The 26,405-nt window shown below is 47.8% G+C and overlaps 1 protein-coding gene across 3 annotated transcripts in view; it reads right to left on the bottom strand.

The window, feature by feature from the left end:
• The window catches only part of TTC7B (tetratricopeptide repeat domain 7B), a 239,683-nt gene that overhangs the window by 46,955 nt on the left and 166,323 nt on the right, over positions 1–26,405 (bottom strand). The window contains exons 16-19 of one of the 3 annotated variants that reach the window (XM_082841924.1): positions 18,759–18,875; positions 11,590–11,687; positions 7,350–7,511; positions 4,893–4,943 (exon numbers count right to left, since the gene is read on the bottom strand). In XM_082841924.1, the coding sequence (XP_082698050.1) occupies positions 4,893–4,943; positions 7,350–7,511; positions 11,590–11,687; positions 18,759–18,875 (428 nt within the window). The remainder of the gene's footprint in view (positions 1–4,892; positions 4,944–7,349; positions 7,512–11,589; positions 11,688–18,758; positions 18,876–26,405) is intronic. The other 2 variants (XM_082841925.1, XM_082841923.1) reach the window with 2 other exon arrangements.

The raw sequence follows: 26,405 nt of genomic DNA, 5'->3' as shown, positions 1-26,405 counted from the left end.
TGTCTCAAGGGGCTTCTCAGCATGGCTGTGCTCACTTCCAACAACCCGGACTAAGAAGCACAGTGGTGCACAGCTGGATTAACACTGTACTCACCTAGGGGCTTCCCAGCTCTAACATAACTAACCCGCTTAAATAGGGAGGGTAACTGAGGTTCGTCAGAAATAACTGTTTCCTTCCTAGTCGATCCCTTTCACACACACCTCACAGGGGCAGAGACCCTTCAGGTTCTGAACTGGGGATGGATATTAGGGCATTCAGTACTCATTAATAATGGTAGGTGACTTATGATAATGGTAAAATTATTTAATAGTTAATGTCTACTCTTTCTGGCAATAGCACAGTATATCAAATTCTTCCACTGGGTTAGAATTTGGAGGAAAAAAGGGATAAACATCATTATGAATCAGAATGGATATATATCTGATTACAAATAATCAAAACAACCTGTAACTTAACTGTTTCATAGGATTGAAAAAGGTAAGTGGCAAAACAGATTTGGATTTCTGTTGGTAACACCTAGAAATGCTAGTTCTAACCCGCCTATCTTTACAGCAACCCCTTTCTCACCAAAGCAAGTGTACGCCTACAGCGTGCATGGGGGTTAAGAGGATTATTCCCCTACGGGAAATGGACAAATTCAGGCTTGAGAAAGGACTTAGAGGGAGGAAGAGAAGACATATTTCTAATTTGAAATCCAAGACTCTGGAGAAACAAGCTTCCAAGTAATCAGGTTCGACAGGTAAGCCAGCAGATGCGTCCGGCCACTGTGTGTCTCTTATTTATCACGTTAACTTGAGAAGCGCTATCCCTGTCGTAACCCTGCGAGCCGGGCAGCCACCAGGTCCCTCAGTCACAGGGCACAGTGGCTCTGAGAAGCTACTGCAAAGCCAACTGAACCGACAGCTGACACAGGCAGGTGAGAGCACGCCCTAACATCTGGCCTAGGTTCTGTAACCTGATTGCCCCAGTGGTCCAGGGGGCATAGATGCCCCGGAGCTGAGGAGACCTGAATTTCCTCCCAGCTAGAGGCCCAAGAGGAGATGTTATCTCAGACACCTGATACACAGGCAAAATGCCACTTGAAGAACTGTTCTGATCCCTACATCTGGGGTCTTTATGTGAGTCCCCCCTCCCCCCCAGACCACTGTCTGGGCGGGGTGGGGGACAGGGGCAGCGAAAGAGAGGCCCCAGGAGCTGCAGTGGAGAGTCATCTCCCCATGGGCTGAGGGGCCAGGAACCCAGGCCCCTGACCTCAGGAAGCTGAGTCCAAGCGCAGCTTGGAGGATGGCTGCCCCACATTCCTATCATTTGCTGAAGCCTGTGGAGAAACCCTGCCACAAGTAGGATGCCGGGCACAGCCAGGTCAACTTGCCGTTGCAGTTGAAGCCTTTCCAAAAATCCTTTTCCAAAGCACACTACACCCGCGGTCAATTTCACACAGACCTCAAATGTGGCAATCACACGTGGACCCTATTTCCATATCCAAGGCTCATCATTCAAAGGGATCTCAGAGCCAATAATTCTGTGAAGCAAAGGGCTCAATAAATTATGTGGCCTAGTTATGTTCCATCACCTGTATTTTCACAAGCAGGGTCACTGAGTGCATGGCATGTATTTATATTCTAGCTACCCTTTTGGCTGTTCTGGTCGCATTATGTAAGCTGCTATGGTCTGAAGGATGTCCACCTTCCCTGTCCCCTCATATCTTCACAGCATGTAGAAGATGAACAGGTCTCAGATGCAGCCCGGCTGCCTGCTGACTTGGTGAGCAACACGGTTCAGGAACAACAGCTATGTTACTTGATGTGCGAAAAGAATCCTCTACCAAAGAGACATCAGGAGGCACATCTCACAGGTGTCTGCTCAGGATTCAGGCTGCTCTTTGCTTCCCGGCCCTGGAGAGTTAACTCGGATGCCCCCTATGCATGAACGTGAGACAACGTAGAGCACGTGGCCGCGCCCCAAGTCCCATCTCTCTGCTTGTCACCCACATTCTTTCTGCCTCATGCCGCCGCAGCAGATACTTGCCCTCCCCACGTTTTTCTGAAAAGAAACCAAGTGTGCAGAAACTACCCACCGCTAATAAATCTCGGTACTTATTTTCCCTCAGTCCTGAAGTGATTCCATCGTATCTGTCAGTAGAGTTTATTCAGCTTCCGGTTCTTAGAAGCTGTGCCCCCCAAACAATGAAAGAATTAAAGAAAAGGAGGTGCCCCTCCCCCCCTTAAAGACCCTGCAAACTGAACAACGATCTGAATGACTAAGCGTTCTGCCCCAGAGCTTTGCTTAAAACTCTTCGTTTTTAACAGGAAAAGGATGCCTGTTTCTCAAGATAGGGCTTGCGCATAAATCAGTGCAACACTGCGGACTGCTGGCAGCCCAGTGACCTCACACCTGGCCCCTGTGCTCTAAGAACCCGAACGTCCTTGGACCCGAGGAGACAGTGATGACTGTCTCTTCTTTTCTGAGGCGGGAGGAGAGATGCGAGCGTCTGCTCTCACTTCAGCACTCAAATTAGGCATATTTTTCTCTGTACCTTAAAAACATGAGCCATTTTCCTCCACTCCCCACCCTGCCAACCCCGGGCGAGGACAATTCCTATCTTTGCTGGAGGCGGTCCTGCCTCTCGAGGAGGCTGATCTGGGGGTGGTGGGCTCTTCACAGCACGCTGTCAGAGATCCCCCTTCCACATTCTGATCCCTCGAGGGCTGCCCCCTGCCCGCTGCACAGCATGTCCACCCACGTGATGGGGCCACGGGGCTGGGGCGGATTTAGGGGCCGCTGCTGGGTCTATCCAACTCCCACCGACTATGGGGCCTCTTGGTTGTGGGTCCCGCTGATAAATAGCTCTGGGGGTCATTCTAGTAGATACTTTCCTTTGTTCACTGAGTGAAAAAGGAGGTTAAGATAGCCAAGGAAATCTGGACAGCCAACCCACGGTCCCAAGACGAGATCACAATTTCCAAATGACTTTAACAGAACATCAAGCACAGTTGAAACCTGATGGGATGTGCCTTCTCTTGAAAGGGGAAAGTCCTTTCCAGGGAAAGCTTTAGGGAAGGATCCCCCGAAGGCAGGGGTATGTGGTCACCAGCGGGCATGCGGGGCTGGCCTGCGTGCTGCTGCTGGGGGCTGGCGGAGCTAAGCGGCGCACATGCAGGGAGGGGCCCGCTGTGAGGGTGAGCCGGGAGACAGCACCTTCCGGAGGACTGCACAGGGCAGAGGCTACCCACCTCCTCAAACCCTCCCCCGTGCACAGCCATGAGGCCGTGTCTCTGGAATGAAGTGTCCTTCCGCCTGGGAAAGGCTTTTGTCTCTGATGCAGCTGATGGGAGAAGCCTCCCTGGCTCAGGCCGTAGTCTAATTGCTGGTCACACGCTCCACTTCTCCCCAAGTGCCATTTATTATTGACTTGTCCATCTCCTAAAATTCCAACCGACCTTGTTTAAAGAAAGACACCCCAGAACTACTTAAGGAGAATTAATTTTAATTTAATTAAAATGGCAAGAAAAGGTTTATACTTGAATCATTAGGGCTGAATGTTTTAAACTGCCACTCCTCGAAAGCAGTGGGGTCATCACTACAGTGATTTCTTGGTCACATATAGGTGACAAAAATGACTTTATTCTATTAAGCAGTAGCAGAGGGTGAAATTCACCACCTGACTAGTCACTTCCTGATCATGACAGATGTTTCTGAATGTTAGAAAAATGCGAAGTCAATAATACAACGGCAGCCACAGTGGAAGGAGACAAAACTACTACCTTGGCTTTATTTCTCACCTGAGTTCGTTTGAGAGGTGTGTTTTCTCGTTAATGTCTATTCTCTTGTCCTGGTTCCTAAAGAGAGCCGCGGTTTCACCAGAATCGGTGATATGAAAAATGAAGCTGAGCACCCAGTCAGCACGTTCTTGGAGAGAAGAATAAAACCTCAACCCACACTTCTCTCCAGAAGGATGACTGCTGGGGCGCTCGCTGCTGGGGGCGCCTGGGATCCTCAGGTTTCAGGAGTGAGGGTGGGGGGGGGGGGTCCTGGCGGCTGCGTTCCAGTCCGGCTCTCCCCACCTGGCCGGTCACTGCCCTCTGGAGGCCACAGAGTCCAGGCTGCAACTTGGGGAGCAAGGCACCTGGCCGAGGCTTGAAGTCAGGATCAGCTACCGGCAAACCCCAAAGGTGTGTGTGAACAGAATAATTAGTCGACTAAGACCTTTACAGGTGAGGATGCTGAGGCCGGGAAGGTTAAATGAGTTGCCTGGATTCCTCTGCAGAACTGGCCCCCGAACCCAGGTTTCCTGACCCTCGAGAGACTTGGAGCTGTTTTTATGGAAGTAGTTAAGTCCCTTGTATAAATATGTCAAGCCTCCCTTCAACATATTTAAAGGGAATTGCTTAGTCTGCTTTAAATTCTGGTAGAAGTAGTTTAAGTTTTATGATGTCTGATTAGCTTATTTTAGGAAAACGAATTATTAGAATTGTTTTCTATGAGCAATAGTGGTTGAACTGGAAAGGAATTTTAAGATTCAACTAGTTCCCTCTACCCCAGATTTACAGATGAGCCACACTGGCGAGGCTGGATGTCTCACACTTTTGATCAGCCCCCGTGGGGTTGCAGACCAAGCCACTGCACGCCCCTACTTGGGCATTCTTCCTGCAATGCCTTCTTCTGTAGTCCTTCCCAGACAAGTGCTGCCTCCTCAGTGTTTACACCCGAGCTGCAGAAAGCATTAGAGGGCCTGGGAGGGCTGGTCCCCAGCGGGAGGGGTGAAGCAAGCTTCAGGTCCAAGCCATCTCAACATTCCTGATCAACGGCCACAACACACACTGCATGGTGGGGTCAGCGTGATTCTGGAGACCCTCAGAAAAGTTAACAGATAGATTGGTAAACTACTTACTAACTGAAAAAAGGGAGGGAAAACCATGAAAGTATACTTCTGGAGAGTTGCCTTGGAACAACAAATCAAACCAAAAATTAAAACCAAGAAACAAACATTTGAAAAATCAAAATTAAGGCTAAAAAAGCAAATGGAGTTCTAATAACCTTCCAACCGTAAGTCTGGCTGTCTGGAATCAGATTTCAATTCAACAGTGACATATGTTTTTCCACTAACAATGATTTTTTCCTTTTTTTTTAAAGCAAAGAAAGGCCAACTGGGCATTCTCCTCCACGTTTAAATGTTCACTCAGCACATGAAAGCTGACCAATTCATGTAATGTGTTTTGTTTCCAGGGCAGGAAATTCCAAAGGGAAGGGAAAAATAATCAAACGAGCAGTTTTCAGATCTTGCCACACGTTAACCCTAATCATGATTCCAACCGTTTGCAGGGCTGGGCTAGCTTTCAATCCTGTGAAGTAAAGGACTGGAGGGAGAAATTCATAAAACTTCAGGTCTTGGCTATCTGTCCTAAGGGAAAGAGTTGGGATTCAAATTCATTATAATTTTAATCAAGAAATTCTACATTTACTAGCAATGTATGTTATGTTTTCCCTTCTCTAACTAAATATTGTATTTATGGGGTGGGGGGAGGGGAACAGTCTTACTTAAAACACCTGGTTACTGGCTATGCACTCCCTAAGGATGGAAGATGACTCAGAGCTTCACAGAGAATAAACAACTGAGCACTGCTTGGTACATATTACGTTCAGCAGAAAGCCCAGGGGGTGCTCATCGCCCTAACAATTTGCTAATTAATCTGATATAAGGTGCCCCACCGGAAGAGTCTGGACTTCAATCTTCAGAGGTTTAAAGGGACACAGGGCTCCTTGGGATGCAACAAGATAACTACTGGCAGGGTGTGGAGGTAGGTGGGTTCATTGTGCAAACGAGAAAGGATGGGGCAGTGGGAACATCTAACATTATTCTAGAACAGTAAGATCCCATTTTAAGACCCCAGAAAACTGGGCAAAAGTCAGTGTAATAAACAATTTTTTCTGGAAAAACCAAAGCAGAAAAATAAAAAAGTTGGCAATTGCCCGTAGGCATCATATTAAAGGGAAAATATCTATTTTAAGAAGTGGATTAAAAAGGACATAAGCAGTTTGTAAATTTTATCTTCGTATTCCATTTCATAAAACTGGGATTGCCGTTGAGGCTGAGTTCAGAACACTTAATATGCAGATAAGTAAAGTCAGAGTGTTTCTTGGTTTGAATTATTTATTTTAGATCATAGTCTCCTTTCTGCCAGACTGTGTGTGTGTGTGTGTGTGTGTGTGTATGTGTGTGTGTGTGTGTGTGTGTGTGTAACACAGCAGGTTACCATCAGAAAGATAAGCGCATTAGGGGAAGTAGTTCTTTCTGGCAGCAGCTCCCCTTATGAGCTTTTGTTTAGCATATAACTGAGTGTTTGGAACAAAGATGAGCCCTTTTAAATCATGGACACAGAGATTAAATTTTCTGGCCGTGTTGCGGGTAAAGTGAACATTAAATAAATGAGTGGAAGAACAAGGGTGGCTCTCCTGGTGAGATCCATATTTAGGTGCCATTTAAGGGCTTTATCAACAAGTGTCTCATTTCAATACAGGGATCTTTTTTTTTTTTCCATTGACAAGTCCCTGAACGCCCTAAAACAGACTTTCAAATTTCCCTATTATTTAAAATCAAGATTAGATTAAAATACTGTTCAATTTCCCTGCACAGTTTCATGACACAAGCCCTACGTTTTCCTTCCTTGCAAAGAGAAAACAATTTATAGCATTGTTTTTCAAAATGTAGTACACAGCCCACTGGCATCGGGATCCTAAGAAGGTATTTTATAAATCCAGATTCTTGGGCCCCACCTCAGGCCTCCTGAATCATAAACTCCGGGGGTAGGGCCCAGAGAATCTGCAGCGTTCAAAGCTCTCTGGGTGATTTTAACGCACAGTAAGGTTTGAGAACCACATACTTAAAAGGCATATGACTGATATTTTTAGAATACTACCTTGGTTACTATATACTTGTTGAATTAATTTCTAAACTGAAAACCAGAAATGATTAGGAGTAAATTATTATTTGCAAAATGTTCTATTTGTCTTTTTAAAAAATGAGATCTGTATGAATTTATATCAACTCCAGGAAAGCGGAAAGCACAGAAGTCCCCAAGAACTGGAAGCGATGCTCCAGAGAAGCTTCTATTGATTCTGCTCTAAACAGATTTCCTTTACTTTTTAAAAGGGAGGTTGGAACTTGGGCACCCACGTCTCCTTCTGCCCGCACAAGTTTTTGGATTTTCAAACTAGCAAGATTTTCTCTCAGGTAAATTTGATGGAGTTTCCGATCCAGCTTAGCAGTTAGGAAGATTATCAGAAAATAAAACATCAGGCAAATGAAGCAGATCTAACAAGAAAGGAAAAAACCATAAACCATGTTTACACAGAGAGGGTTCCTGGCGGGGACCTGGGTCACTGACTGAATGAGCTGCCGGGGGCCACACAAAGGTATCGGGTTTGGGATGAGAATGAAGATGAGAAGATACAAACAGGTGGAGAGGAGATTCGGTTCTTGAAAGAGAAGAGGAGGAGGAGGAATCTGACACTAAAAACATGAAAGAGAGAGAAAAAAAAAAGGATAAAGGCAAAAAAACTTTAGAAACACAAAGAAAAAAAAATAAACTGGCTTTTAATATACTCACATAAGCTGCAAAGAAAATGAGGTCATGTAATACACAATCATTCCTCTACTTGACAAGAGAATACAAGTGCTTTTCGAAGAAAACAAATTTGCTGTTTTTTCCACTGGTTATTTAATTGTTCTGCAACAACACCACAGCATAAAAACATCTCAGATTTACCTGGGCACGGATTCAGCAGTATGATCCATTGAAAATAATACCTCTTTAACCTAGAATACCCAGGACATTCTGGAGGAAAAGAAACTATCTGCTTTTCAGTTGGAAAGGATTAGAACTTGACTTTTCCTCGATTTGTTTTTTATGAGAAGCACTTATATAAAGTTTACTTGAAAACTAAGGTCTTTCTAGGTGCAGGTAACTGAGGTGCAACAATGGGTCAGGTCCCTGAATCGTGACAATGGAGTCTAAGCTTGCTAAGCTGGTCTACGGTTGGGTCCACTGGCCGGGCACTTTGAAAAGGAAGCTATTACTGTCACTTCCATGCCTTCAGCTGGAGAGATACACAGCAGTAGGGAGAACCACTGCAGTGACAAATTAAAATTTTTCCCGGACAAAATGGATCAAACTTGCAAGGCGAAAGAATCCTTACTACGGATCGGTGTCTGGTAATATCTACCAATGATCAAAGATAAATCTCCTTACTCCACTTCCTGTTTTGAAGGCAAAAGGAAGGAAAAGAATTCTTTTTCCTCCTCTATTTAAGGAACTAACTTATTCCGAAGAAAAGACAATGATTCAAAGCTTCAAAGTTAAATGACTGTCCCTCCATTTGATTCCTTTCTCCTGATGGCCAGGACCTATTGGATGACACAGGTGGGGGGAAGGGGACCCAGAGGTGATATTAGAAGGGAAAGCATATTCTTTAAGGGTTTTTTTCTTCAGTCTGCCCCATCCACTTAATAAAACCAATGTCCACTCTTTAGCCACAGTGGACTCAGCTATAGTCCAAAGCTTTTAGACATGGGTTCCCCTTATGTTATTACACAGATCTGCATATGGACAGTTTCAGAGGTGGAAAACCATACCCCAGTTAATTATTCACCTTCCAAAATCAAGAACACTGAGCCTGTACTTCATAATGACCCAGATGTATAATAATGGGATCTCGGTTATATTTTTATAACCGAGCTCTCATCTGTTTGACATGTACACCGAAATTTTAACAGGCAAAATACGATGTCTGAGATCTGCCTCAAAATAGTCTACAAAAACTAAGTGTGGGACAGCAGAGATACAGGAAAAAAGAATAGGAATTGTCGAAGGCTGGTGGTAGGTACATGGGCATTCATTATACGAGTATTTCTATTTTGGTATACTTGAAATTTTTCCACAGTAGAAAATTTTTTTAAAAAAGGAAATAAATTTTAGTTCTGGAAGACAAAAACTACAATCCAAGAGGGCCTGTGGCTTCACAGAGGCGCCTACTGCACACTGGGTGACTCAGAATTGGCAGTATCACAACCGTGGCAGGCCACCTCGGCTTTGGCCACACGTCTTTGCCGGCTGTGCTCTTGTCGGATGCATTTCGAAAAGCAGAGAAGCACTGCAGAAGCCTGAGGACGTTCTCCCAAACGGATGCAGAGGAATCCTCTGGGCATGTGTAAAGGGACACGTCACAGGGGCTGTGCAGCACGTATATGGTATGCTATTTTCAAGTCAAGGGACACGGGAAATAAGATATAATCTTATTTGCATGGGAGGGTAAACAGAAAGCTAATAAAAAATGGTTATCTTTAGGGAAAGGCAAGATGGAAGGGCAGGGATGGAAGCAAAACACCTCTATGGAACCTTCGGAATCAAGTTTGGACCGAATCTGTGGGTCGTTCACGAGACAGGCAGTCCCCACTGATGCACTAATAAGAACCGCTGCCCTCCTGCGACCACCAATGGGCTGAACTATCTAAAACTGGGCTTTATTAATCAAGATGGAGGCATCTTTTCCATTTATAGGTGAGTCTTCATAATTTTTAAGTCTCTCTGATTTAAATGATCACTTCAGAATGTTTTACCATCATTTATAATCAGTCTGCAACTGATAAGGCCTGCTAACATGGCCTTCCGTTTCTCTGATTCCTGGCCTCCTGGGTAAGTAACTGGTGGTGGTGGTGTGAAAAGCAACGATTTGGGGCTGTGGGGGCAGGGCCGGTGAGAGGAGTCTTGGAGGGCGTCGTGTGGACATACAACCACACCAACACAATAAACTGGTCACTGGCCAGCGCCTGAGGGAGAGCAGTGTCCACTACGGACAAGTGGCAGCGATCCCCGACTCTGCCACGGAGACACACCTCGGCTGGAAGCTACAGCACCTGATGTTTGACCTGAAGTGGGAGCCTCCTGGAGGCTCTGGGGAAGAGGTCCCAAGGGACAAAGGGGAGAATGAATCCCAAGGGCCTCCCTCATTTTCTCCCACTGTCTGTTTTTAATGTGATGTGGATGAAAGGCTCAGACCTCAGGGGAGATTAGGGTCCCGATCAGCTGGAGGGGAAGGGGGTCTGAATTTAGTATGAGTGTCCTCGCAGGGTCCTGTGGGTAGGGGAGAAGGGGAAGCTGGCCCTGGGCAGCCACAGCAGCTGTGAGCCAGCCGTGGTGACTGTTACCTCCCTCTCTTCTCTCCCCGGGGTCCGAGCCTCACCTCTCAGTGGCTAAGTCCTGACAGCCTGACCTTCCCTCTCCTGCAGCGAGGGGGGCTACACACGTCCCTCTAGCAGGTCTGGACCACAAGCAGAACTCTGCTGTGCCATCCCAGGTCAGAGTCTGCCTGGTGCGCCGTCTAAGCCCACCAATGACTGCCCTCCACCCAGGGGCCAGGCTACTCCAGGGGCGAGTTTCTCTGTGGCCTAGCTGGCCTGCATTTTGAGCAGTGGCTGCAAGCCCTGTTAAACTGCACTAATTTATAATTCATGCTGCTTCCAATGCCCAACACTCTTTTGACCTAGGAGCCCCAAGGCCCTGGGATCAGGCTTCTTCAGCCGACTTTAACTTTGGTAAAAGGGAGACTAGCACAGGAAGGCAGGCAGCTGTGAGGACGGGCTTGGGTGAGTACCACACCCGGCTCCCATTGCCACCTGGGGAGAGATTTTCCAAGGACGGCTGTGCACGCCTCGGGGCTGCTCTCTGGCTCTTTGGAGGGGCTTGGTCAGGAGCCGGGACCTGGCACAGTGCCGGAGAAAGACCCGGAGGCTCCTTTCATGAAATCAACCCACAGAAGACCAGGCGTACCCAGACAGCGATTCAGCCTGACCCAGGGCCCTCTGGGGTGGCGGGAGAAGCACCCAAACCAGCTTCCAAATGATCCTCTGGAACTATCGCTGAGGCTCAAAGCGCCGTGGATTTCTTTACATGTTGTGGGTCTGTCGAGTCCTCCGAATTGCCACTGAAAAGTCAGTATTACTACTAAAGTTACTTGTTTGGAGATTACAGAGGTCTCTTTACCCCTCTGTACTTAGGCAACTGTGGAAACACAAATGATAACTGAGGTGTAAATATCTGCTCCGAGGCAGTAAGTGCTACAAGCTTCCTCGTGGGGTCAGTAGATGCAGAAGCTCTGAACCCACCTGCCTCTCCCTGCAGGGTTTCCTGTGGGGTTGTGTGAGTTCATATGTGCAACTGATTAGAAACCGAAAGCTTGATTTTAGCAAGGTCTGAAATCTAAAGAAAGAGAAAGAAACAGAAAAGCAGAGGGGAAGCTTGATGGGGATGGGAACAGTCTAATTTTAGTTTCGAATTTTCGGCTCCAAGAGCAAGGGGAAAAATAGATTTCAAAGAGCTGTGTTGGGCAAGTAATATTACTTCCCCCACTGTGAACAAACACTTGAAAAAAGACACCGGAGAAAACGCACCTCAGGCGACAGTTTAGCCTATTTGGGTGAGGACTTCTTCCCGCCCCAGGCCCTGGTGGTCTTCCTCCCGCGCGGCTGGGGGCCAGGCCCCGTGTCCCTTCCGGTTGACACCATTTGGGCCCCTCTGGCTTTTTATTCTCACCTGTCTCGGGATCGCTGAAGTCTGGCAAAGTAATTGTATTAAGCTGTCGTCTGTCAGCAATGGTTCTATCTAAGAGGCTGCTCCCACGTCCAGAATCACTGCAAAACACAGCTACAAATGTCAGTCATTTGAAGGGTGGGCAGGGGAAGGAAACAGAGTCAACCAATCCCGACTCCTGAAATGCAGCAAAACCTTCTGTGCATTTGTTGAGCTTCTTCAGCACCTTTCCACTCATCACCGGGCATCCTGCTTCCCCACCCGGCCTGGTCTGGGATTCCTTTCAGGATCCGTATCACAAACACGGTTTAAACCGCACCCAGAGACCCGAGCTAATTTTCGTCTCTTTTGTGTCATTGTAAGACACAAAAATGGGAACTTCGAGCCACGTTCTCCATCCACCGTGTGGGGGAAGCTGATGAGCATTCTGTGCTGCTAAGTGTCGGGCTCAAGCCCATGAACACATCATCCTCGAGCTGTCTTTAGGAACCAACGCTCTACACCAGTGCGTCTAAGCCCTGGCTGCACAGAAGAATCACCCCGGGCATCTCGAAAAGCCACGGATGCCTGGGTCCTGCCCCAGACCAAATACATCAGAATTTCTGGTTTTCAAAGCTCCCCAGATGGTTCTCATGCATAACCAAATTCAAGAACCACTGGCCCTGCCTTTTCAAAGGGTGATCACAGCCACGGCCTCGTTTGTGTCCTAAGAACAAGCCTTTAAGATAAATGGCGTGGTTGATACCTCTATTTAATAGACAAGAGAGAGGAGGTGTGAGGCCCTACACTGAGCTGGGTGCTGGCAGAGTGGCAGCTACAGCCCCCCTCCGGTGTTCCCAAGCTGGGAAGGCTGGGCCTTGGAGAGAACACAGTCGCGTTTTGGCAGCAGCCTCCAGGCCGGTGGTTCTCATTAGCTTCCGGCACTGAAGCCCCCCTCTCCAGGCTGCTCCTGCGTATAGTAACGGGATCAGCCCCACTCCTTGGGCGAGTCACGTGGGAGACCACATCGGGACTAACGGGAATGGAACACCGTTAAGGGCGCTCAGCTCAGAAAGACTTTTTTTTTTTTTTTTAATTCTAAGAAACTTGTAAGTAAAAACAATTAAACAATTGCATTCTTTTTTCCTCTATCATGGTATTCTATCAAAAGATGTATATCTGTCTCTTGAGGTTTGAGCCTTTAATGCTTTTCTTTGAATCCATTTTTTTTTCCCCCATCTGGGGGCTCTACAAATGATTTTTTTCGTTAAGAAGTTCAAATTCCACAGTAAAGGGACACAATTTCCTTCCTCTATGCAGCTGTTGCTAAAAGTGGTACAAACAAGATTTGCTATGAAACTTAATATGGTTTGCAGGCTGCAATTTCCATGTCCAGTGATGTAGTTAGAGAAATCCACAGGAAACAGAAGGAAACTTGCTTCAGTACAGACTGGTTTGTCAGCCTATACTTATGACATCACTGGATACATGCTTTTTGGAATCTGTTCTATTAATTATTTCCATGACTGAGAAACAATAAATGTCTCTGAGCAGAAGACAGCATAAAAGTACATGCAAATTTGCATTAATCACACTAGCAACTGAATATTTCTAGCATTGATCTATTCATGCATGTATTTTTAATATAAATATTACAAAAAATACTACAAAAATATTACAAAGAGTTAATTATCTGAATGTTGCAATGGCTCCCCACTTAGGAGTTTTTTGGAAGATCTTATCTCAAAATATAGTGAAGTTTTTCATCACCTTGATGAAAGGTGATGAAATTCCAGGATGCACAATGAGGTCTTGGAATTGCCAAGGAAGGATTCTGCCTGGGTTTTCAGTGGACCAAATCACAGTAAGTGGATGGGAGATGTCTGGTTCAGCCACAATCCTCCAGGCTTCTCATTTCACCAAGTATCAGAGCACAGGGTTGGCTGCTGCATGTCATGCTGGGTCCTGGAACCCAACCAGGAGTCTGGGTTCTTATCCCACATCTGTCACTAATGGTAGGTCACTTTGAGCAAGGCCCCTTTCTCTGTGCCTCAGTGACTTCCCTGTCAGGTGAGGTGGCCTCTTCTTCCCACACAGAAGTGTGTCAGGCTGAACTGAGGTCATGGAGACAGAACGTTCAGAAGAATTATAACTTCTGGACACATGCCAGGTGTCCTTATAAACACCATGCCTCCATATGCATCAGGGCTTAACAAGGCTGGCCGACTTTTGGAGACAACTTACTCCCAGCTGTCTGGTGCAACGGTAGGTGTGGAGAAGCTGAGTTAAGGACCTCCTACTCCAGATGTTATAAACCCCAACTAAAACGAAGATCTTAACTTATGAACCTCAGCCAATGATAGGGACACAGGACCTATTTCCCTTCCACCAGCTGAGAAACAATATTTGGTTACGTTCCTTAGCTTATCTCCATAGTATTTGTTTATCTCCATAGTATCTGTTGCTTATATAGCAACAAATAATTGTTCACAATGGAGGTGCTTTCATTTCCACTCTGACTGTTGCGACTGACTGAGAATTTTGGTGGATGCTTTAAGCAGGTTTTAGTTCTTTGTTTATATGGTGCAGAATTTGTCTTTGCCATGATCCACAGGATATGGAAGGAGGGGCAGAGGGAGGCCTGGCCTCGCTCTCTCATTCTGGCCAGCGTGTCTCGGGCAAGCCTTCCTCTCTCCCTCTGGGACACATCTACTTGGGCACTCCATGGACCACCTCCCCCCTACAGCTCAGTCACCTCACCTCTTCTCTGTCTGGCCCTTAGGTGCCAGGACCACCTCCGAAGGAGGATGACAGGAAGGAAAGGAAAACCATTACTGGTCAGTGGTGTTAGTAGAGGGTTTAGGGAAAGGAAACTGGAAGGAGCCCCAAATCCACCGCACATAAGCTGAAGAGACCCACATATGTAGATGTACATATCCAGGTAATTTCTATTCCCTTAAAGAAGGACTGAAAATCCAGAGTAGACTGTACTGATGGTTAAGTTATCCTAGAAACTGGAAGCTTCTCTTGGAAATCCTCTAACACAGCTACACAGAGATTAAACACAAGAGGCAAGCTGATGGTGGACTGGGAGCCAGAACCCTGGGGTCCTTGTCACAGCCTTGTCCTTTCCCAGCTCTGAGACAGTGCCTGGCACACAGTAAATACTGCTGTAATAGAGGGGCCTTGGATAGGAAACCAGAACATTTCCCAGGCAACTTAAGCCTGGATTACATGAATCAAGGCAAGTTCTCAACATTCCCAAATTCAATTTTCTCATCAGTAAAATGGGTCTGATGTAACACGACATTCGCCCATTTTATGGGGCTACTTTGAAGACAAATGAGAGCACACTTTGTAAAAAGCTCCACCGAAATATGGATGACTACTAGCGTGAAATGGGGTTTCCGGGGCTCCCCTGGTGGCGCAATGGTTGAGGGTCCTCCTGCCAATGCAGGGGACGCGGGTTCGTGCCCCGGTCCGCGAAGATGCCGCAGAGCGTCTGGGCCCGTGAAACATGGCCGCTGAGCCTGCGCATCCGGAGCCTGTGCTCCGCAACGGGAGAGGCCACAAGAGTGAGAGGCCCCGTGTACCGCAAAAAAAAAAAAAAAAAAAAAAAAAAAAAAAAATGGGGTTTCCAATTTCCAACTGAGGTTAGAGCAAATAAATTCTTTTAAAAAAATGTTTATATGCTATTCGTTAATGTGATTGAAATGGGACTTGGGAAAAAAAATTTTCTTCTGATCATATGGCTACATGATGGAGACGGTCTAAGTGGCAGTGACAAGAGGGGGAAGAAGTAGTTAATAATAAAAAATAAAAATAAAGGAAAAAAAGCTGGTTGTCAATTCAGAGAGGCAGCATGGGTGATGGAGAGAGCTTTGATGTTCGGCAGACCTGGGTTTGAATAATAGCTCTACTAGTTGTTTAATTGAGAAAACTAGGGCAAGTGCTTTAATAAAAGTGAAGTGTAGCTTCACTTTTATTTTCTATGAAGTGGAAAGAACAGTAGCTTTCTTGCAAGGCTGAGGCAGGGGTTGAGGAGGACGAATGTATAAACAGCTTAGCACGGTGCGGCACAGAGAAGGTACAGCATCCCTTGCTGAAGCGCTGGACCGTCTGGCGAGGCTCTGGCCAGAGGTCACACTGTCTTAAGTGGCCAAGTCAACGCGCACAAGAGCTGAGGGAGCTGTGCACTTCAGCAGGAGAGAAGACGAAACGTGAGGCGGATTTCTGTCCTAAAGGCACGCAAAGCTGCAGGCCTCAACCCAGGCTTCTGAAGTGACCAACACCTTGCCAAACGTACACTCAGGACAACGCCACCCACCCTCTGCTCACGGCAGGAGACGCGTTCTCAGCCTGCAGGGACCGCTCTTTGGCCTCAGGCTCCGTTCAGCGACCGGCCCAGAGGGTGATGCTCCTTCAAGCAAGAGTGAAGAGGAGGGACGGGTCGCAGAGGACGGGAAGCCAGGTCTTGTATCCGTTTGGCCCTGTTACTGCCCGTGTCTTCTTCTGCGCCCCCTTGTCCCACTGCTCTGGAGGCCTGTGCCAGCCCCTGGGTGGGGCTCTTGGGGGTGGCGAGCAGTGGGACGCCCTGGGAGGGTGAGCACAGGTCCCTCACAACTGAGCACACTTAGAAACACGGGCGCCTGAGCCCGGAAGTCAGTGAGGACCTTCTCCAGCTGGAAACCAACCAGCCCCGGCCAGCATGCTTTCTGCTCAGTTTTCACGTCTTTTATTAAGCAGGGATGCTTCTCACCCACTTGTGCATGCGTTTCTATCCTCTTCTAAAGCCCCGCGTGACCCGACTTGAGGCTGCTGGGCCCAGAGCCGCCCTTATCTGGAGAACTGCGGGGTGTGCTGTCCCCGTCAAGACACTACCCTCCCCTCTTCTGCTTTATTCTACTGCCAGGGTCACGCCCTCCCCGACCGTACTGGGGAGGATGTCTAAATCTGCACACTGGTGAGGGCTACAGGAGAAACATGTATTTATATCCCAGAGAAAATAGAGTTAAAAAAACAAACAGGAAACTCCTTAATAAGGGGCTGCTGGACTGCCAGCAGCCCCCTCGAGGCTTTGGGAGTAGCTGGAGGGAGCAGTTCCGTAGAGCTGATGCGTCCTCCACCCACCCCCACCCCTACCCCCAGCCAGACTCTGCGCCCGGAGCCAAGGTGCCCCCGTGCCTGGCCCTGGAGGATCCTTCAGGGAGCTGAGCAAGCATGGACACAGCCCCGGCATTTGGTTAAGTGTTTTTAAAAAGCTTTTCCAATTCTGCTAGTTTTTCTTCTCCTCACATGCAATGCTCTTGGTTGCTAAGTGGGAAGAAATGTGGGGAGGTGGGGGAGGTGTGGAGAACTGAGAGAAAACTGGCAACGGGAAAGCTGACGGATTTATTTTCTCACTTCTAAAGGGGGTACAGACAAAGGGATGTGCTCCACTAGGAAGCAGCCAGCTCGGGGAGTATCGCCTGTAGCTGGGCTCGCGGCAAAGACCCTCCCTCAAATCCTGCTGCGTCTGGTAGGCTGGGAGTGGGGACTTTGGGACATAAATATGGACATTTCCTATTTCTGCCTACAGACTTAGAAAAGTAGAATTTTTTAAAAAAATTAAAATGATCTTTATCTCCAGAACATACCCACAAAAGGGACGAGGCCAGTTTCACGATTAGCTTTTCACCAAGAGGAAGATGGGCCCCATGGGCCTGGTAATGTGCCACAGGCTACGGTTAGGAAGGGGGCTCTCGTGAAATTCTCGTGGCTCGGGCTCTGCAAGGGGGGGCTCCCGGCCAGGCTGCCCCATCTTCTAGCCACACCGCCCACGGGGCTTGTGGTCTCAACTCTGGCTCATGTCAGCTCATCAGGGCCCATCACCTCAACAGGGCCCTGATTTTGAATATATATATATTTTTAACGGCAGAAACTTGTCAAACAAGATCTCACACGGAACCCCACCAGCACCCTGCTGCTTCCCTAACCCCACCCCACCTTTCCTCCCACCCCGCAGCGACTCACACCAGCCTACCTGCCCGCCTCCTGCTGGGCTGGATTGGGTGGGCCACACCCTTGAACACATTTACAATTTGACTTACACATTCCTAGGCTCCTGACTCTTAAGAGCAGAATGTGGGCTGTCCATACATCTTGCTGCGAACTTGAAAAATATTCTGAGTGTTTGAGCAGTTGTTTGAATTCACCTGAATCGTGAGGTCCCTTTTCATTAAATCACTTCCTTCACAGGTCAGGGCACACTTCGTAATCTAGACACATGCCGGGAAACACTGCTCAAGACTTGAAGATGGTGCTTTTCGGGGACATGCTGGGAGTTGACTAGTGGACCTTCCCTAGATTATCTGCCTCTGCAGGGTGGGCGCCTTTGACTGACTCCTACTGGCTGGGCCCTTTCACATCTCTATGGGGCAGAGTTGGCCAGTAGAAAACCTATGAATTTTGTCTGGTCGAGATACAATCAATGTCCACTCCGTAGAAAAGATAACCCCAAACAATGTATTTCATTGTTCTAGAGAATATTATTGTTTTTATATTTATGTGCAAATTCATTTCAGCAAATCTATTTTTCAAATTCTTCTTTGAATGGGTCTCAACATTTTACTGCTTCCCTCATTAGTTAATGAGGTAAGTAATAAAATCTTTCATATGTGCTAATCTTTTATGTTTTATATGTGCTATAATCTTTTATATTTGTTTGAGTCATGATTTTAACTTTTTGAAAATTACACTTTATCATGTCAAAAGCAATTTCTACTCTCCTTAGTAGCATGTGGCCTGTTGTCTATGCGGGTCTTTTTAAAATATTACTGTGAGAACCCCATCTGGAATATATAATTGACTAGTCTATCCATAAATCACCAGAAAGATAAAGACTTGTCAAAGGGAATTACATAAATGGCTGGCCGAGGGAAATCAGATGGAGACCAGTTGGAAGTGAGCCTAGAGGGCCACCGTGGCAATGAAAGCATAAGAAACCCACGATTTGGAGATTTCATCAGACACTAAGAGAAAATCGGCTTAAAAATGTAATGTGTGAGGCTCCACTGCTCTTACCTGTGGCTCCCGGGGGCCTAGGGGTGCACAGGGGTGGAGAATTTGCCCTGCTAAATGCCTATCGGGGAAGGACTGAGAGGCAGGGGCCATGCAAAAACCATGCACAACAGGTGCCGCCGCTGGCCTCTTACCTGGGATTGGTAAGATTGTAGCAGGATTTCCAAATCTGTAGCATGTGCTTACAGGTGAGGAGCGCCTCATCCGGGCCCCGGCACAGCGACTCCAACTTCACTTTGGAAAACAGTAGTCTGTGGTGGGGAGATAAAGGGAGAAAAGAACACAGCTCAAGCCAGAGTCCCCACCAGAACAAAACAGAGTAGCCAGAAGCTCTGTACTCATTCTAGAAGGGGGCGTCCAAAGGCTGGATCCGAGGGAAGCAGTGGCAGGAGGGCTGAGGATTCCAGAACTCCCGGCTCAGTATCTGCCTTTGCGTTAAGTCTCACCCCCAACGCCAATGCCGTCACAATGCCACCATGTGTGGTCAGGTTAAACGTATCTGGAGTGGCTAATTTCATTCAGAACACAGGGATTTTATTAAGACCGTGCTTTTTAGAACAAAGCCAATTTATTTGCAAAACTTCAAAAATGCATCAAAAGCGAATCTTGATTTATTTACAAAATTACACAGGCGATGTAATTATCTACATAAATATCTACAAATAACCTTCCACAATGATCCTCATCGTGGGAAGGAGATGAAAGCCTGAACCGAGGGCACATAAAAAGGGGGCCTCGGGCTAAGGCCCTCTCCTCTTTGATCTTTTCCAGCCCTGCTCTGTAGGGGCTAGGACTTCACCAAGTCACCCATAGTCACCCACTACCTCTTCCCAATTTTTTTTTTTTTTACCACCGATGGCTTCGCGTTCCGCCCAGACCTTCAGGGCACTAAGCTTAGCCCCTTCTCCCTTTCGTGGCCCCTCAGAGCTGCCCCGCCCCCTAAGTCTACTTATGTCCCTCTAGACATCAGCTCCCTTGGTCCCTGGGCTCATCACTACTGTCCCTGTGAAAGCCCCAGCATGAGCCCAGGTACCGTCCTGAAGGTCTTGCTGTCCACTCACCTGCCCGGCTCTAAGAAGTCATATAATAAAGATCTCCAAAAATCATTTTCATTCCCAGCTCAAGAAACTACAATGATTCCTTACTGACTGTAATAATAAGTCAAAATTCCTTAGCGAGTCCTTTAAGACAGGGGTGCTAGTCCGCGGCCTGTTAGGAACTGGGCCGCACAGCAGGAGGTAAGCGGCGAGTGAGCAAAGCTTCATCCGCCACCCCCCATCGCTCGCATTAAAGCCTGAACCACCTGCCCTGCCTCCCACAGCCCCCCACCGGTCCGAAGAAAAATTGTCTTCCGTGAAACTGGCCCCTGGTGCCAAAAAGGCTGGGGACCACTGCTTTAAGACACTCTGCCCACTGGCCCACTCCTATGTCACCATCCCATTCAGTGCCACGGATCCCACTGGGCCCTTTACTCCTACCAATGTAATTCACTGGCCAAAGACTATGTTTTTATCATAACTCTAAGAATATATGCCATGCTCTCAATCGTTTTTTTTTTTTTTTTTTTTTTTTTTTTTGCGGTATGCGGGCCTCTCACTGTTGTGGCCTCTCCCGTTGCGGAGCACAGGCTCCGGACGCGCAGGCTCAGCGGCCATGGCTCACGGGCCCAGCCGCTCCGCGGCATGTGGGATCTTCCCGGACCGGGGCACGAACCCGTGTCCCCCGCATCGGCAGGCGGATTCTCAACCACTGCGCCACCAGGGAAGCCCATGCTCTCGATCTTAATCTCTACTAATCCACATCACTCCTTAATTCTTCCTAAATTCAGCTAAAACTCCACCTCATCAAATAAGTCTTCCATGGGTACCACTTTCACACCTTTATCTTTAAGCTGTGTGTATCATATCAGCTGGTGTTTGTTGTTAATAAAAAGAAGACAAAGACAGGGAGGAACTCCTGTTTTTTAAAGGTCTTCTATGTGCCCGTGCTTGGCACTTTTTCAAAACAATATCAGTGTTATCTGTGTAAGGACCCCTCTCAGTAGGGGGTTTTATCTCCCTTCAATAAAAGAACCTCTGGCCTCACTTCCACAGTGCTTAGAACTGTGCTCGGAGGTCAGTGGGCTTTAAATCAGCACTTGCTCACTGACTATTTTCTCTATAAACCACAGAAGGTAAAGAAGTATGTTTCCGGTGACTTAAATTAGACACATAGGAGAATTACCTCACTACTCATCTGAGGGCAGGTGCTTCAGAGGAGGAAAGTCCACCCCCTGCCCCGGGAGAGGTGGAAGGAGGGCGGTCCTAACAGTCGCCACCCAAGCTCAGGATGGGTTAGCACCAACCACTCCCTCCAAATGGAACACAGGATGCCCAAGGGGGCGCTGGTGGCTCCCAGAGGGGTCAGGGCTGCAGCCTTCTCAAGCCTGGGTCTGCAGAAGCCTAGGACGATGGAATAACAGGCCAGGTAAGGAGACAGATGGAGGCCCTGATCTACCAGCAGGTGGGCGTAAAGAGTGAGGCCAGATGTGAGAACAGGGCTTGGCTTCTGCTCAAAAACACCTCAAGAAGTGGAAATTCCCTGAGGCCTTTCCAGGACTGCCTGCAAGGGACGGCAGCCACTCAGGCTGTCTTGAGGGGTTTTTAAGGAGCCGGAAGCCAACTCTTGCTGATGTCTTCATGAGTCCAGAAGGTGGTGGGAGTACTTCTCCACCAGAATCTCCCACATGACATGGGTCCAGTCGACATGGGTCAACTGGAACATGTGTTACAAAGGAAGGAGGAGCTGCCGAACGGTCACCTGCCAGCGTTTGGTGGAGACCTACTTGGAGGCCAGAGACCCTCGTGGATGAGGTCTGGGTGCCAAGCAATTTTGGCCAGGGGAGACCCCACCGAGACCATGGTGTTCTCTGGAGGTGTACCGAGTCCTCTGGCTGAGTCAGGCTCGGAGCTTGCCAGCCCACGGAGGGCCACGGAGTCGTGGGGAAGGTATCCTGGCCTGGCAGGCAGCGCTGCGGCTCTAAGAGCAATTACCCACGATTCCTCTAACCGTACCAAAGTACAAAACACCAGAGCTCGTCTCTAAGCCACAGCTTGGGGGAACAGTTCTGTGCAAGGCTTCTTGGCTGGAAAAAGAACTCCTAATTAACATGAAATAACAGCTTTCAAACACTTGACTCAGGATATGGAGTTGAAAGGTGTGGGCTGGATTTCAGAGAAACAGACAGGAAGAACAATAGTAGAATTGCTGAGCCCAAACGATGGAAAAGGTACTTGGAAGTGAAGCAAGAGGGGCAGTGTGAAGGAGAGGCTGATGGAGAAGAGGAGCTGAGAGCACAGGCTGGGGAGAGAAAGCAAAGCCTCTCGGCCACTGTCGGATGTGCCCAGCGCGATGGGCAGACAGTTCCAGGAGTCTTTAGCTCCGACATGTTCTTGCGTGCAAAAGAGAAGCAGGAGATTGGAGGCCTCAGAGACTCTGCTCCTTCTCGCCATTCTCCAGACCTTGGCTGGTTTATAAGGCAGAGAACAATGCCGAAAACAGAACAAGGGACTTGTCAACGTGTTTGCCGAGCCCTGCTCACACATTTCAGGATGGTTCGAAAACATCTGGCTGGGTGCATGTTACACTGGCACAGATGTGAAGATAAGCGTTAATGTGCTGCGTCTGATGTCCAAAGATACTGTAGAGTCCATCTACTGAGGAAACCCTGAGGCAAAAAGCCTGGGACCAACCAGCACTGACTGCATTTCAATCTGTGGAACTGTCAACCTGATAGAGAGGGCACGGTGATGGCCGGGCTGAGATCATTTGCCGGCCACATCACCCAGGACCCACCACAAATTAAGTGAGATGTTCCTCTTAAGTATAGTAAGGCATCACTTGCTGGGAAAATGGTCTATTCCTCTTCCCTGTACCTGGCTCAAAGTCCATTAATCTAATTAAAAAGAATTTTGCCCAGAGACTCATTGAATACTTACAGGATATTAATGAAGAATAGAACCTCGCTAAAATACCAATCTAACAATGTTCCTGGTAGTCCAAATCTAGCATCACGTGCAGTGCCTTTTATGATCTGGCTCCTGCCCACAGGCTTAGCCTCTGTCTGCCCTCTGCCCGCCAGGTACATCCCCTATTCTAGCCACGATCAACTTCCTCCGCATGTCGCTCTCCTTCGTGCCCCTGGGTCTTTGCACATGCTGTTCCTTCTGCCTGGAATGCCTTTTCCGTCCGCTTCTGCTTTTTAAGCCTCTACTCATCTTTGGAGATTCAGGTCAAAGAGCCTCCCCAACTCCCAACCACTGAAGCCAGCCTTAAGTAATAGGAGCTAAAACTCCCAAATGGAAATGCAATTCCAGAAAATACAAGAGCTCTCAACTGTGGAATAATAAGCTATAAGCCAGGAGGCTTCTGCTTTCAAGACGGGTGAAATAATAACAATAACAGCAGCAGCTGTCAGACGCTGTAAATACGTAATCAGTGATCTCTACAACAACCCTCCAAGTTAGGCTGAGAGCTAAGGAATCTGCCCAAGTTGACGTTGCCAGTCGCTGTTAGAACAGAAATGTAAACCCAAACCCATTTGACTCCAAACAGCCAAACGAGAAACAGAGGAGAGTGACTTGAAATGTTCTGGCCACACTACTGACACTAATGAAGATATGTAGCATTTTCTAATCCAGTGTTAAATATTTAAAACCCTAAAATGTGCAAAGATCTGTGTTAGATACTGTGTGGAATAAAAGTGGCATAAAATGCAGTCCCTTGACCTCCGAGAAGTTACAGTCCAGTCAGCAGGAAAGACTTGCCACGAATATTAGGCAGGATTTCTGGCTTAGGGACAGATTAAGGCCCTGAAATCTGGGTAGGGCTGCAGGAAAAGTGGAGTTTGGGCTCCTGGGGTATTGTTCCTAGGATACATCATACATGGTTCTTCAAAAAATGATCACATTAAAAAAAAAATTGATCACATTTGCCTGTGCTTTTTGTGACTTGCCTCTTTCACTCAAAAGTCAGGCACATATAAAATTCTAGACACTTGAAGGATGCAGTTAATCAAGGCTTTACTTTTCATTAAAACTAACAGAAACAATACTTTACCCCATTTTTGGAATTTTTTGAGAATTCCAAGGTAACTCTTGAAATAACTGTCTGGCTTAGTGTAGAGCTTAGAAAGAAGATACAGGCCCCTGGTGAAGCTCTGGGGCCATGTGGCCTGGTGACTTTTCACTGGGCACCCTGGAGGACGTACCAGGGCCAGGTTTAATGTCTAATCCTCATCCCCGGGAAGACTTTCCTCACTCCCTGGAAACTGCCCGCAAGCACTAGGCTCCCCCTCTAGCACATCTCTCTGGTTTAGCTTCACCCCGGGCCCCACCCCCATGAGACACTGACTCAACAGGATTCCTCGAGCTTTTTCCACGTGCCCTCCCATCTTCCTGCCTGCGCTCACCGTGCTCCCTCCGCCTGCCTAGAAGTCCCCTCCCCAGAGCCCCCCAACCAACTCTACCTGTTCAAGTCCCACCGTCTGACATCTCCTATGACTCACGCCCCGCCCCCCAGGCAGCATCTAGCTCCTTCCTCATCTCATCTGTATAAAATATTTTTTGTAATCTGTTCACTCACCCCTTAATTTGTACAGCTGACTACCTACATGTCAGTGTGCCTGATAATGAACTTGAATTTGTTCGTCCTTTTGTCAATCATTAAAAAAATGCCTATTGTGCCCTTGAGGCCACAAAGGGGAATAAGACATGGTATCTTTCCCCACCAAACCTCACAGTCTAGTGTTACATACACATATGTGATGAACACAAACAGACATATGGACAAGGTTCTCTGGCAGCACAAAAGGAAGGAGACAGGGTCGGCCTCGGGGGGTCATGCAAGACAGCTGAGAGGTAGGACTTTCACAGTTAGGGTGGGAGGGGTCCTGGGGAAGGGCCTTCCAGGCAGGCAGATGGACCATCTCGACAATGGCAGGAGCGTCCCGTGCACTCAAGGAATGGTGTCTGGAGTCTGGGATATAAGGCTGGGGCCCGAGAAGAAGCTAAAAGGGTAGATATCACTAAATTCTGAAATCTAATACTCCTCACTAAGCTTTCTGATGAAGAACTGTCCATGAAAATAAATTAGGAAAGTTTAGAGAAATTCTAAAGTAATAATTCCCTCCAATCTTATTTGGCAGTATAAACAATGCGCTCATTAAGTCCATCAAGGAGGAAACACGCATATTAATAAACAAAACCCCTCACTAATTAGCAGATCCGTAAACGCTGTATTCAAGGCAACTGATTCAGAAAGAACATCACGGGAACCTTGAACGTTTGGTATTTTGTGCTGATCTGTGCTTGTGTGCTCTTGGGCTCAGCATGCCAGGGACCTGTCTTTGTTTATCTGATGAATGTAGGCTGGGATGCAAAACAGCTGTGCAGAAAACGCATGTGGTATTTGCCCACGTGGGGCAGTGGCCACGGGGGACTTGGATACCTCCCACATCTCTCACTTCCCGGGAGCCTGACCTGAGAGCTGGAGTGGGGCGGGCTGCCAAACACCTGAAGGGAAGTGTCACCACTCTGTCACCAGGTAGAAGTGACAGTGCATCAGGCAGGGGTGGGGAGGAGGTAGGTATGATGAAATGAAATTTTAAATTGAGAAGATGATTTGGCAGCCACAGATCAGATGGTGAGAGAAATTGAAAGAGATGTGCCCCAAGCACGTGGTGATGAGCAGGGGCGGTGGAAATCTGAACCCAGATGAGTCAGCTGGGAACAAAGTCAGACAGGACCGAGCGGCAGCCGGTCACGGAGAGGATGTTCGAAACACCTCTGACCCACCCCTCAGGGGGGGACGAGGGGCTGCTTTCAGGTTTCAATGTGGCTTTCGTGCAGGAAATCCATCTCAGTTCCTCGTTACCAGCATTCCTCATGTCCTGCTGTTCTTGGAGCCCTTGCTCTCCTGGCCGGGTTTCCAAGGCAGCCCCATCCCAGGAGGTGGTGTTCTCTGCAAAAAGCAGCCTCTGACCCGGGGCTGAGTCACTGTCACTGGAGATCAAGGCCACGACTGGCCTGCGAGCTGCCTGGCCTGACGCAGCTCCACAGGCCCAGTCACCATCAGGAGAGCCCACGATGGAGGGGTTGCAGCTGCGCAGGCCCCAGAGCTGAGGCCTCCAGCCCCCGAGGACCCTCTGACGACAGCTGGAAGGGATGGGGGGGGGTATGGAACCAGTCATGTGACTGCTCCCATTGGATATCAAACACTGCTTGGGGGGGGTCTCACTAATGGTGGTTGTTCAGTAAATGTCACCTGAATGAACGCTCTGTCTACTCAACTATCACACGGGAAACACACAATTTCTCTGATCATCTGGCTCACCTAACTGCTGTACTGATGTGCTGTTCATCAACTCGTTAGAAAAAATATAGATTTTTCCAATTAACCCAACCCTGGAAAAGGCCTTGAGAGCTCCGATAATGCTTTACTGCTCAAGAGCATGGTTGGGACAACAGCCTCTGCATCCCCTGGGAGCATGTGAGAAATGCAGAAAGTACACACCACTCGAGACCCAGTGGATCAGAACCTTCATGTGACAAGAGTCCTAGGTGATTTGTGCAAACTTAAGTTCAAAAAGCACCGCTCTACTTCATAACTCTCCATCTTAGCCTTCAAAGGGTCTGAGTTTTTTTAAAAAAGACATCCAAGGAAAAGAGTTCCCATAGTCCCTACACTTAGGCAGTTCTACCTGTGTTTATTTCATTCCAACAAGGATTTTGAGGGTATTTTAT

This window comes from Leucopleurus acutus (genome assembly GCF_964270905.1).
Source record: "Leucopleurus acutus genome assembly, chromosome: 1".
In the NCBI taxonomy this organism is placed as follows: domain Eukaryota; kingdom Metazoa; phylum Chordata; class Mammalia; order Artiodactyla; family Delphinidae; genus Leucopleurus; species Leucopleurus acutus.
This window is presented reverse-complemented; position numbering and strand designations above follow the sequence as displayed.